Source organism: Anser brachyrhynchus, assembly GCF_964034855.1.
Source record: "Anser brachyrhynchus genome assembly, chromosome: 3".
NCBI classification, from domain to species: domain Eukaryota; kingdom Metazoa; phylum Chordata; class Aves; order Anseriformes; family Anatidae; genus Anser; species Anser brachyrhynchus.
The window spans coordinates 64,581,892-64,595,843 of record NC_137696.1 but is presented as its reverse complement, the minus strand read 5'-3'; the positions used below and the strand labels follow the sequence as shown (position 1 = coordinate 64,595,843).

Genomic DNA, 13,952 nt, shown 5'->3' with positions numbered 1-13,952 from the left:
TACCCAATAACCTGGAGGGCCAAACAGCTCATTAAAATTTATAGATGTTTCTGAAGTCTGACACTAGATACTTGGCTTAAGTAACACCAAGAGAAATTGTGGAGAGAATTTCTTTCTAAAGTCATGGGAATCCACTTTCAAATCCAAAATCCCTGCTGTGAACTGCAGTCTGGAGAGAACAGAAGATATACACACAGAGTCCAAAATAATAGTTCTTCCCAAAGAAAAGAAACCGCCGATCATATAAAGCAATTGACATAGAAAAGACGACTACACTGTCCAGAGCTTTCCAGATTAACGAAGTCTCTCACAGCAGGAATTCCACCTTCGCATTAATCAGTCTCAAGAGAATGGTCACAAATGCAGGGAGCCCCTGGCTCTATGAAGGCTGACATAGCAGAAGAGGGAGCTTGCTCCACCTCTTCACACTTCATATGCTGAAAAAAGGGAGCTCTTTCACAAGCTTTACTCTCAACAGGACCCACTTACCCTCATATCCTCTTTTGCAGGTGCCCATGGACTTCCTTCACAGCTGTTCTCTGCTGCCCTAGTATTTCAAAGACCAGAGCAGCAGACAACAGACAACTGAAAGCTTTGACAGAGGAGGTTAAGATTATTAAGCAGAGGGCCAAGCTGGCTATTCTGTGTGGATTTCACAGCAGTTCTGAAGTTCAGGTAGAGAATGTAGAAAATGCATATTTTAGAAGCAGAAAGAAAGGTAAGGTCAGGCTGTTACAGACTGTGAAAGGAACAAGAGAATGTCATAAAGTTTAAAAATCACTAAATTCAAGAAAAAACATCTAGGAGACATGATTTAAGAAACAAAGTATTTGTTGTGATTAAACACCCAGCCTCCCAGCTGAAAACAGGACAATAGTTAAGTCATGAGCTCCAATTTTAGTCAAAAGGTAACTTATGAAATTAAAACAAAAGTATAGTATTTGAACAGTTACTTCTAATAATTGTGCAAATAAGACTTGGCAGTAACAGGGAATCCAGATGTCATTCCACTCTGTAAGAGGGTAGGAAAATAGAAGGTGCACAGTACATACAAGGGACACAATCCATAGTTCAATTGAAAAGATTTTTTTGTTTGTTTTTACACATTTGGATCATTAGACAAAAGATTAAGTGAAGGCAGCTATCGTAAGCAGTGGATCACAACAAATTTGTAAATAAGAGACTCCAAGTCCTCTAACAGGAAAAAAGTAAGCTCTTCAATTTATTTTATCTAAAATAAATTAAGAAGTTTTATAATATGGTCAGCTCTTCAGATACAAGAGACTCCACAACACAAAATGTCACCACCACACACATCTATGATACAAATGAAATTTTATTTTATAAACTCTGTGAATGAAACAGACTTTATACAGAGAAGCCAGAGAGACAATACAATTAATGTTTATTTACACATGGAATTTAGACTATGTGCTAGCAGATCTCTCTACAAGGTCTTTTTTGTCTCAAAAGAAAAACTCCTCCATATTATAGGCATTTAACAGACAGCGTGTAGCATACTTAGAGCAAGACAAAGTTTCACAAACATGAAAGTTTCTCTACTGACTCAAGACAAATTAGAACACTGCTTGCACGTGAAATAAGGAGTTACAGTAGTAGACTGCAAAGAAAACTGAGGAAACTTTATCACAGTATTAGCTACCATTAGTTATATACAGTCAGCTAAACACAATACACTCCAGAAGTTTACACTTCTTCAGTATTTACAGTGAAGTACAGAGACAGTGCTCACCTAAGCTGCCACACAAATAATTACTTTTCTTTCACAAACATTTCTTTCCTGCATTTCTCAGTTTCCCAGGTTTCAGACAGTGCTCCATAGTAACAAAACCCCCCTTTTTTTTTTTGGTTGTGTGCTTCTCACAAAGCATCACATTCACAAGTTTGGCTGCTGGGAAACTAAAGAGAAGGAAGAGGCAGTTTCACAAGCCCTACAACCCAAACGTTAACAGCATAGGACAGATACATTCTAGAACACATTACAGCAGTTTCACAGAGTGGGCCTGCCACTTACACACACTACGAAGTTTCCTCAGAAGTCTCCATCAGTTAAATTTGAGCTCTCACTTTCCACGTTGATACTTGTTTAACTTCATCAGTTCTTATGAGGCTAGAATTTGCATTTGACTTCAGGCTGCAACGTCCTACCTGGCCAGGAAGGATGGAATTAGATAAAATTATAACCAAGACAACTGAATGAGAAGCTGTTTAAAGGTACTTTGGGAGAATTTATGCATTTCACTTAACCTAGGATGAATAAGATAATAAGCCCGTGAAATTGCCTTACATGCATTTATTCTTCAGAACACTCAAGGATAAACAATTAAAATAAGCATGATCACACAATCAAGCCCCTATTTCAACCAGAAAAGCCCATCTTCCTTCATCTGCTCCTGAACATGCTGGCCTTAATCCCTGTTTCAGACTTTATAAAATTTAGCTGTTAGATTCTGGAACAAAAGATGATTCATAAACAAGCTCTTCCAGGATCTAACTTCAATCTTCGTATCTAGAATCAGGTATGTTAGCTATACAATGCAATGGTTTGTAGCATCCAAAATGTAAGCCTAGCTGTTTTGTTTGTTTGCTATTTACAAGTTTCCAATTTTTCCTTAAAAAAAGTCACAGGGAAATTTATATAGGCTGTACAAGAGAGGATGACTCATTACAGTGTATAAAATAAATGATACATTTTCCTTGCAAAAAATCTCTGTGCCGGCTAAAGTTTTTCATGGAATTGTTATAGCGGGAAAAAGAGACACACATCTTAGTTTTCTTTAAATTTTCAGTCATGCAACTAGCCATGAGTATAGCTGCAGCCTTCAAAGAATGTCTGGATTTCCATCACGTTTTCCAATACTATTTTCCTCCATTAGGCTAAAAAAACAACAACAAAAAAAACAGTGCCAAATAAGATTCTGTATCTCGCTCATTTCACAGATGAAAAAATATAATTGCTAAGCAGAGAGAGATGGTTTAAATTACTTCCACCTATTTCTATCTGTCTCATCTAAGCAGCTCTGAGGTTTACAGATGTCTCTAGTGAATAACCACCAGTACTGCTGGACTGCAGAAGTTAAAGTAGCTTGCGGACTGCTCTACAGAAACCAGCATCTTGTTCATAGCAAAGAACTGTATTTTTCAGGGGCTCTGCAACAATGTTCAGAATCTTTATTCAGAATAAAGATGCAGACCATGTGGAAATGATGCTTGCACAAGAGGGAAGACACTAAACCTAATGCTTTGTTTTCTGAACACACAGCACATGCTAGGCTGACCTCTGTTACCTTCCTGGCATCTTTGTTTGTAAAATTAGTTGGCAAATTAATAGTCGGTATTACTAACTGCACATACAGTTTCTACACACAAATGCCTGCTAGTTACTATCAAGCAAATGTCCACAGTTCAACCAACGATGAGCTGAGTTTTTAAAGTCAGTCTAGCTTTTTTCCTCTTGGTGCATCTAGAGAAGCATTTACCAGCCTAAATCCATTCATAATAATAAATAGTTGGGATTCTCTGCCTTGATTATACTTGAAAAAAACAACTAAGCTGATGGCTTAAAGTCATTGTAGAAAAGTTGTAGACTCAAAAACCTTGCTACTATCCATGAAAATTGCAGTCATTTCAAGAATATAAAAACGCATTCTTATATAAAAACATACCAGTGGGATCTCTGGACTAGAAAACGGGGAGCTATCAAAAGATCTATTTTCTTTGTCCAGTGAATCATCACTATCTTCAAACTTATGTGCAAATTTCTGTTTCAGTGCATGAGTTAGTATAGCAACTGGATCCCAATCTGAACTTAGCCTCTTTTTGGGTTTAGAAAGAGGAGTGCCTCCAGGTGACCTACAAAGAAAGAAAATTTATTATCTCCCGCCCTTAATCTTGTGCTTAGTGATCTAAAATCCCATGAGACAACTTTTGTATACATCTTCATCCTATAAATCCTTGATCACACAAATAATGCTGCTTATGTTGTTTTACAGCAATTAACCAGACAGGGCTAACAACAGTACCCCTAACAACTTGTCAGCCAGACTGTTAGTTCAAAAACACAACTTGATGCTGTTCCTTAAAGAAAAGGGGCAATAAATCAACAAATAGTGCTGAAGTAATGCAAAAGGAAAAAAAAGTACAGTTTGCATAGCAGATTTCATTCATAAGCTATATTAAGACATATTAGTTGGAGATTCCTACTAACATATTTCATAACCTTTTACAACATAATTTGACTTAAATTTCATTAATTCTCAGTTCAGGACAGTATGCCTTCCTGTGGTCTTAGAAGAAAGAAAAAGAGTTACAAAATTTCTCAGAGTAATTATTTTTAAAAAAACATACCACTTCGTTTAAGTCAAATATGCATCCAGGGGACCAGAAAGACCCATTAATTTACAGAACACATTTAACTTGAGTTTCATCATCAAAAAAAAAATTATCAAATTTAGCACAAAGGCTTCAAAGAGTTTTTCTCTCTAAGCAAGCAACTGAACATACAAATACAAAATGTTTATAGACAAGAATTAGAAAAAGTACTTCGTACTTTGCAGCCTATCGGTACTTCCAGGGGTCTTAAAAAGGATGAAGAAGGACTCTTTCCTCAACTGAATAATGACAGGACAAGGGGGAATGTTTTTAAACTAAAAGAGGGGAGATTTAGATTAGAGGGTAGAAGGAAATTCTTCACTCAGAGGGTGGTGAGGCACTGGCACAGGTTGCCCAGAGAGGCTGTAGATGCCCCATCCCTGCAGGTGTTCAAGGCCAGGTTAGACTCAAGACTGAGCAACCTGATCTAGTGGGTGGTGTCCCTGCCCGTGGCAGGTGGTTGGAACTACATGATCTTTGAGGTCCCTTCCAACCCAGGCCATTCTATGATTCTATTTTAATTTATAAAAAAGTGTTCCCAACGAAATCAGAAGACAAAACCCACAAAATCAAAACAGCACCTAGCACCCCAAAGCCTAACAAAGTCAGAAATTAGCAACTAGTCCAAGAAAATAATCATAAAAAACATCCTAAGTACTGAGATATTTGAAACAAATCTAGATATACGCACACTTGTGCCAGCAGAAAGTGTGATTTCCAGACCAACGAGTTGCTGCTAACGCACAATGACAGCGGTAAGCTCAAGTCTGGCAGTGAAGTTCTACCTTCAGTATTCAGGTAGATGTCTAAATCCCATAGCGTTTCATATGCACACCTATCATTTCCTACTCAGCTTGCCCCTGCTCAACACAATGGCGGTTAAAACTGTTGTTACAAACATTTCGCTCTCTTCTTTCACCATACATGGAAGGAAACATCAAGAAATAGTTTTACCTTAGTGCAGTTTATATTTACACAGTGAATAAAGCAAATACATCATCAAAAGCATGAAGGCATGCTCCAGAATTGTATATAGATAATTTGTCCAAGCCTTGTGCTAAGTATTTTCAGGGATAAAACTCACACTTAATGAAGTGCTGAAATAAGAGTGCAATCATTTTTGGTGACATTCTCCCCACGTTAAGAGCTCTTATTATTCAGTAGAGATTCAATTTTTCTTGCGTACTTTTCCAGCTCCAGAAGTTCAGAAAAGACATCTGACAACTTCTACCACATCTAGCACAGCAGACCAACACTGACACGAAGAGGTATTACAGTCTTCACTAAAGCATTTTTGTAAGGTCAACTGTTCTTAAAATCAAGATGGCATACCATGAAAAATATCTCAATCCAATTGCACTATTTAAATTCATGAAAGACTTTCAGTAAGATACAGCACATATTTGCTTTAACACTTTGAAGGTAGTACCAGAATATTTTGGATATGTTAAGACACTTTTTCAGTGTCCTTTCACAGCGAATAAGAAAAGTGTATTTGTTCAGATCAGTTTCCTGTGATTGTGTAGGTAACTTAAGTGATTTTCAGATAGACCCACTCTCAACAAAAAAAGGGACACATGCACACACACAGACGCAAACAACCTGAGATTTGTATACTAGTGCAGGAGACCAGTTTTAAATGCTGAGATATTCAGGATTTTTCAAACGCCTCTAAAAGCCATGTCACATTCCAAGCCGTGAACTTAAACATTGCCAACTTCAGTCTGTCAGCAGCAGCTGCATGTTAAATGATTTGTTTCTTCTTGGTGTTCTCTGCTTATACTCAAATGCTCTAACGGTTACACAGCCTTAGATAGCTCAGACACAAGTTGAATTCCAACCTACCTCTCAGTAGCACGCAACTGAACTTTGTTTAGGTCTTTCAAAACATCCATCATACTAGGAATGTTCTTTGTCCTCTGGTGATCAGCAGCACTATCAGCTGTAGTCGAAGCACTGTTTCTTGCAGCACGCCGTTGTTTTATGAGTTCAATTGCTGAATTACTAGCACCAACAGCAGATGGTGCACCAGAAGGGAGCGGAGGCGGCGAAGGAATTACAAAGTGATTGTGAGAGACGGACAATGGCGTAGAAGTCATGGCTGGCACTGGGTAAGATCCATCTGGAAGGCTGAATGTTTTAAAGGCTTCTGGATGCAGTCAAAAGAAAAACAGGGATTTTATTTTCAATAGTCTGTAGTACCTTAGCAATTAACAATACCAAGCAACGTCTTGTATGACTGTTTTAAGTCAAGATAAGACGGCCCTCTAAAAGCACTTTCTTACATACCTCACAGATTATACCACAGAAGAAAATAATTACATTTAAAACCAAAACCGATTTTGATTTCAAAGCCACAGACTCAGAACACATGAAATAATGGATTTGAGGTGGTCTGGGCTGCTCTGATGCATCTTCGATCTATGCACTAGATAAATCAGAAACCTGCAACAGAAAGCAGCCTGCAACTACACATAGTTCATTCTCAATGGTCTGAAGGTTAGAATAACTCAGATAAAGCAACAGCAAAGAAAACCACAAAGCACATAAAACAGACTACAAAACTGCATACAGAGTGCAATGGAGAAGAGACAAAAAGTGACAGCAGAACAACAAAGTTGAAGCACAGAGGCCCCTGAACCTTCTCATATCAGTTCAAATGTTTCAACAGCCACAGTGGGGTTAGTATGCAAGACAATTGTGACCTCAAAACTTAAGGGAAAAAAAAAAAAAATCACAAGATTGAAGTTCATATTGTAGACCAACTACCTTAGATACTCCAGTGGTGGTTAGACATCTATTTGCTGCATTTAAATTTAAAGCATTTAAAATTAAGCATTTCAATTTAAATTGCAACTTAAATCCTGAGCTTGAATTCCTTATATTTTTATCCAGTATTTTGATAACTTGTCAGAAATGTTACACAAGTCTAAGGTTATACTTTTTTTTTAAAAAAAACAAAACCAGTAATTGGTGGTTTATTAGTGTTGTTACTAAGTTCCTCCACAAATATGGAAAAGAATATAAAGATCACTTAGGATCAACTGCATTCAGAATCAGCAAGCTGGCCATAAAAAGAAGAGTGAAAGCAAAGGGGGGAAACAAAGGGCACAAACAGTAAAAAATTTACATTCAGTAAATTTTGTTGGCATAACTTCAGTTGAAGAAGTTAGAAATGTTTTATATCAATATCAGAGACATGGTTAGATTTGAACAAGACCTCTGAGGCAGAAAAGGAAAATTGGTTTGCTTCAAACCAGAAAGGCTTACGTGATGGAATGTTTCCCAGTGTATGTGCTGCAACAATCGTGGCAATCTGAGCACGAAGAAAAGTCAGCTCATCTTCAAGCGCGGAAATTTTCTGAAGTGCTGCTCGATCAACAAGACTGTCTTTTTGTATACTGTTTTTTGGAACACTTGGTATGGAATCTATAGATGGATGCAAGTCACGATAAGCTGTACTTTTTTCTTTTCTCCATAATTCAGTCCTAGAAAGAAATAAAAGACGAAGTTTAAAAGGTTCAGCCAGCAAAAAAAATCTCAATATTTCTTCGGTGTCTGTCCAAGCAAGTTATCATCATTCAGCAAGACATAAGATTTCCAAGCTATTTAAGAAAACGCTTAGCTATTCATAATGTTAAGAAAATGTTTTAAGTCTTCCTCAGTTCAAGTAGGATAAACCCTGAACGGTCATAATCAAAATAGATAACTTACTCAGGGATAAATTAGACATTCCAAGGTCATGGTACGGGATTGAGCTGTTACAGTTCAATTTGACTAGGGTGCCTCTCCCTCCTCTCTACATGAAACGGTAAGTATAAAAGGCAGGGAAGAGTCAGATAATAACGATCTCTTAACTAGACTTCACACATTCTAGTCATTTATCAAACTCCGCAAGTGACAAAGAAGTTGTAATCTTTCAGAAAACACACTGGAGAATAATCATGAATTTTAATACTGACAGAGTAAGAACCTTATTTTCTATAAGCTACATATTGAACACAGATAGCATTAAAGAATAATGCTTACCAGTCTCAGGTTTCAATTTTAAAGTTTGTTTCAAATCTGTGCCTGCAGAAATACCTTTAATACAGAATGAGAGTAAACTCAAACTATCAGAATGAGACCATGAAAGGAATAAATTAAATTCACTTTATTTATTTCAAATCCACTAACCTTTGACTGAAACAAAACCAGACCTTTTTTTTGCTACGCTCATCATAATCCTTTTACTTCAAACCACATCTGCAAGTTTTCTGATTTGAAAAAAAAAAATAAAAAAATCTCACTGGCTCAGAAGGAAGAGATACAGATTACAACACCTGTCCTTGAAAAACATCCCACTGAGTCAGAAGAGGAGGACGAAAAAAGAATGGAAACAACAGAAAAATGAAGTTCCATGGATCTGTGAGTTAGACTTGCTGTAAGCAGCACCAAGCAGGATAAAACAGGCCAGAGTTCCTTTTAACAATACACTTACACTTTTAAGATTTTGCAGCTGCTACAAAAACTTTGATGATTTGATAGTAACAGCTCAGGAATCCTAAAATGAAACACAACTATATCACAACTTCTCTAACAAATTCAGATGACACACTTTTTATTGATGTCTTGTAATTTCATTACCAGCAAGCAGTACACAAAGATCATGGACAAACACATGCCAGTATCAAGTACAATTACATTATCCAACATAGACGTGAAAACAAAAGTATCCAAATTTTAACCTTGCTTTTAGCTCTCCAACTCATCCTCTGACTTTGAACTTATCCTGTAGAAGAACAGTAAAACTAATTTCTATTTTTTCCCTAGAGGAATGGAAAAGGGCAGAGGAGAAGACTTCTATACCTGGTATACTACATACGTGCAATGTTAAACACAAGTTAAAATACCAGTAACGCATCTGACACGCTATTGGGAAGAGGAAAGACAATACTCAGCATCAGAAATCTTTCAGAGGAGAATATTCTGCACTATAAGAACTTCCAGGTGAGCAGGAACTCCCTAAAAACAAAGTTTGCAGGGCTGGTTTAACTAGAACCCTGAAAGGGCTGAGGGAGGGGAAGAGAAAAGAACAGATGACACAAGTTACTGCTATTACCCCTTTCTGTGCATGTACTTTTACTTACCTGAATCTAGCAAATGCTTGCCCCTCATCACGTGCCACCCATAAGACATCAGCAAGTGATGGAGCTACAGGAGTTGGAGCTGTATTTTGCTCATCATAATCCAATGGACACGGGTCTTGAACAAGCTGACAACAAGTAAACAAATATACACGTATAGAGAAATTGGATTTAGTACACATTAAAAATCTCGCCTTAGCAAAAAAAAGTTTTAAAGTGCTGTGAGCAAGCTGAAAACAGCGAGCAAAAGGTAAGCAAAACATTAGCTATATTTGTTTAAAAAAAAAAAATCACACAGGAAAGCTGTCACTACATTAAGGAACTAGGAAATTTAAATAGTTTAAGGATACATATAGCAGTAAATCGCTTACTTGAAAATAAGGTCTTGGGTAGGGCTCTAGGGAAAGAATTGTCCCAAGTCTCCGGACAACACTTCGTGTAGACCCGTATTCCTTTTTTTGCCAAACAGATATGATCTAGAAATCAGAATAGCTTTTAATCCAAGGAGCGAAACAGAAGCCCTCGGTTTTTACAAGAAAGGTTATTAGATAACTTAATGCTGTATGCAATTAAGCATAACGCAGTTCGGTTAACGTATCTTTCTAATGTTCTTCTCGAGCTGAGAGCCAGAGTAAGGGTAATGCCCGTTTTAGCGGCCCGCTTCCAACACGCCCCCCGGCCACAGCCCGTACCCCGCATGCTTTAGCGGCACGAGGGCCAAGGACGAACGGAGCCCGACGCACCTTGAGCCGGCAGCTCCTCAGGGCGGCGCGCAGCTGCTCGAGGTGCCCGCGGGAGGCGGCGGCCGAGGGCAGGCAGCGCTGCAGGGCACGGCCCACGCCGACCGCGCGGCTCCCCAGGAGCGAGGCCTGCGGACAGAGCACGGGACGCCCACCGCAGCCGTTAGCACCGCGGCTAACGGCTGCCCGGAGCCGTCAGGCGCGCGCCCCCCCACCGCCCCGCGGCGCCCCTCACCTGGCCGGGCGGCCAGCCCAGGTGCGCCAGCAGCCGCCGCAGGAGGTGCAGCAGCAGCGACATGGCCGCACGCCTGCCGGCACGCTCCTGGCACCCGCTCTAGGGGGTGGCAGGGCCAATCAGCAGCCGGGGGCGGGGCGGGAAGCACCGAGCGCCAACAGGGAGAAGGCGGCGCGCAGAGCAGAGCCAATCGGTGGGCGGGGGCGGGCCGTGCGCGCGGGGGGTGTCGGGATGGAGGCGCGTTTGAATGCCGCCGCGCAGGGAGCCGCCATGTCGGGCGCCGCCCGGCGGGCTCCGGGGGGAGCGGACTTCGGGGGGCCCTCAGATTTCGGGTGCATGCGGCCGGCGGGTGGGGTCCCGCAACGCGCATGGGGGGGGGGGGGGGGAGAGCGGCTTAGCCTAAACTCGGGGCACTGAGGGTAAGATAAGGGCTGGATGGAGCACCCCGGATCAGGGGAGAACAGATAGGGGGTGAAGCTCCAGCACAGGAACACCTCCGTTACCCTGAAGCATCAGATAAACTACACCCCAGCTGAAAGCAGTAGACAAATGAAGAAGCAGAAGTCTGTATTTGTTTTCCCGTCAGATTGGTTAACTGATGGGTCAAGGTTAAAGAACTAAGCCGTGTTTTAGGTTCGTATGTCGTTAGTCTTCTGATGTGTTCATTCAAAGAACCAAAAAGCAAGATAATGTAAGAGCTTCAATACACAAAGTATCCTCAAAATACGAACTACATGAAAGCATCACACCAAAAGAGGAAATAGGACTGTATGAAAAGCACATGTAACATGCAAAGCAGATTTGATTTCTTTTAATCTCACTTGCCAAGATTTCTGCTGTTTTCCTGAAGATCTACTTTTAGAGTACTGAGACTTCTACTCAGAAGAAATGTGAATTTTTGTCCTCCAGCTATATGTTATCCAAAAGAGTTCATAATGCTGAATGAAGACCTAATTGTACTGTTCCCAGTAATGCCAAAGTTGTCAAAAAGTTAAGATAAACTTGATAATTATAGGACATCATTTTTATTCATGTTCTAATAACAGTTCCTAAACAGAATCCTATCCTGCAACACTTTGTTGAAATGTACTGTTACCGCTTTCTCATGTAGCAGTTACCATCCATAACTTGTAACGTGGATTGATCCTCTAAGATGGAACACAAAGAAGGAAATAGGGCTGGTAACAAAAGTTGCAACAACAACACAAAGCCTTTAGAGGCTTATGGGGTTTTAAGTTTGAGAAAAGGATGGACTTCTTTAATTTGTATTTAAAAAAAATGTGTACTACAATACTTAAGAAAATATACTTACCTAATTGCTCCAACACCTCTTTATCAAAGAAGGAAAAGCGTCAACATGAAAAGATACAAGGAATCAAAAGCACTTTACCTCAAAGTTGGTTAAAGGCAGGCACCTCAAACAAACTAAAATGCCTTGGTTGTGCAGTTAACTGCATCATCACCAGTAACAAACCGCTTTGGAAGTGGAGGTTCCAGCTGGGAACTTGAACTTGCTAACTAGAAGCATTTCTATGCAACTCCGAAGAGTACAGATGCGACCTGCAGGATCTCTTTACAAAAGGACTTAAAGGAAGTACTGTTATAAGAAATGAGAAGTGACATGGGGCTTAAGACTTGATGCTGCAGCCTTTACTTCTGGAGGGAAATCAAAACTATAATGACAACTCTTCTGCATGCTCAGTAAATGCCAGCACAGCAAAGTTAAAGCAGGAAAACTTTAATCAAATGTAGGTCTAGACCAGCAGCCTAGCTATGGCATTCCCCACCCCCCGCCACTGAAACAAATGTCTGATTTTCTCTGAACTGCAGGGGTAACCTTGGACTTGACAGCCACACATTAAGAGGTAAAGCAGATTCAGAAACTGTCTCAGTGCTGGAGAGAAAGTCAGAATTAATCACTTCACTCAAAATGAATTTAAACATTTCATACAACTAGAAAGCTTGATAGACTGACATTGTTGCCAGATTGTTTTGCTCCCTTTCTTGCTTCATCTGATTCAGCATACACAAAATACATGAGCTTTGTTTAAAAAAAAGAATAAGTTTTACATTTCAAACATCTATTAAAAGATGTACTGCACATGTAAAAGCAAATCCTGCAGAAAGGGAGCCTGCCTAAAATATAAGGCAGGAATTACCCTTCAGTAACCACCACTGAAGGGCAAATATTAATCCTATTTCCCTTTCTACATAGATGCTGGCAAACCACTGCAATCTGAAATCCAATTTCTTCTAATACAGTTAGGAGAGTTAGCACTATTCTTCTGCCTTCTAGCATTTACTATGGATAGGTTAGACGGTTAACTACTAACAGTAAAGCTAGTAGGAGAGCACAGATAACTATTATCTTTACCAAAGTGTTGTGTTTGTTTTTGTTTTTTTTTTAAAAAGAAAAAAAAGACTGACATTTTAAGGGACAAAATAAGAACAATAAGGATATTAAGGTTTACTTTCTCCATAGCAGTCTGAGAAAGAAAACAAGTAGTCTTATTTGATCAGAATGTCATTGCTCTGGTAATTCAAATATGCTACCATTATCCTTAATATTCTGTAAGTTAAAGTGTATTTACCAGTGAAGTACATTTATGTGGTTTTGTGTTTTCTATGTTTTTATATTATTATTTATTTTTTAATACTGTAGACTAACTTCTGCACTTTGGCTATAACATTAGGAGGAGCACAACTGTTCAGAAACGGTGTCAAAGAGGTTAAGACTCACTTCTCACAGCTTCAGCTAACCACATCACGTTATAACTTCAGACTGTCTTACACAGTATACAAAGTGGAATACTAAAGGAATGTACTTCCAGGGCACTGCAATGGGATACACACCTCATCGAAGTGTTTAGTATATTCCAAACATCTTTACTGAATCAGGTTTTAAAATAACTTGCTTTTTCAGAGGGGTTTGTGGTGGGTGTTTTTTTTGTTTGTTTCCTCCAAGAGTCCAGTTGAGTCAGTAATGTGATAGAAGACTTAGACTTACTCTTGCAAGATGACTTACCTGAGGAGGGAAGTCCATATACAGAAATTAAAGAGGCAGTTTAACAAATTGGAACAAAAATGGATACAAAAAAAAAAAAAAAATGGATACTGCACTGATACTGCCATCAGTTCCTCAACTAAAGTGTTCTGTTGATGATTAAGCTATCAACAAAAACACAAACTATAATCCCTGGTGACCCTCACAATGTGACGCATACTTCATACTTTATAGACAGCACCTTTCCTTCTCTTGCAGTATGTTTGAACTCTGTGTTTATAAAACCTTAAACACTGTCCTAAGCTACCTTTAGCAAGAGAAGCATGTTTTTTTGTTTGTTTTTAATGACAAAACAAATCACTAGGTATCCATAATATGACTGATCTGTTCTGGTCACAAGTTACAGGAATTAAAATAGCTGTAGATAGTTCTGTACCAGCTGTAGAAATATGGAA

General features: G+C 39.2%; 1 protein-coding gene across 5 annotated transcripts; it reads right to left on the bottom strand.

Annotated features, from left to right (window-relative positions):
* Positions 1-1,318: 1,318 nt before the first annotated feature.
* MTFR2 (mitochondrial fission regulator 2) lies at positions 1,319-10,646 on the bottom strand. Of its 5 annotated transcripts, none has more exons than XM_080585396.1 (8): positions 10,494-10,646; positions 10,220-10,387; positions 9,890-9,994; positions 9,522-9,646; positions 7,663-7,880; positions 6,238-6,541; positions 3,687-3,873; positions 1,319-2,169 (listed from the first exon to the last, which is right to left on the bottom strand). In XM_080585396.1, exons 1-8 carry the CDS (start codon positions 10,554-10,556, stop codon positions 2,071-2,073), a joined length of 1,269 nt encoding a protein of 422 aa, XP_080441522.1. In that variant the 5' UTR covers positions 10,557-10,646; the 3' UTR covers positions 1,319-2,070. The 5 variants fall into 5 exon arrangements, with proteins under 5 accessions (XP_080441522.1, XP_080441524.1, XP_080441523.1 ...); XM_080585398.1 differs by having other exon boundaries at positions 1,319-2,165; XM_080585397.1 differs by having other exon boundaries at positions 10,262-10,387.
* Between the last annotated feature and the right edge of the window lie 3,306 nt (positions 10,647-13,952).

Coding starts and splice junctions, on each gene's coding strand:
- MTFR2 (XM_080585396.1), bottom strand. CDS start 10,556: ATGTCGCTGCTGCTGCACCTCCTGCGGCGGCTGCTGGCGCACCTGGGC. Junction 9,995..10,219: donor TTGGCCCTCGTGCCGCTAAA/GCATGCGGGGTA, acceptor TCTGATTTCTAG/ATCATATCTGTTTGGCAAAA. Junction 7,881..9,521: donor CAAGCATTTGCTAGATTCAG/GTAAGTAAAAGT, acceptor ATTTCTTTCTAG/GACTGAATTATGGAGAAAAG.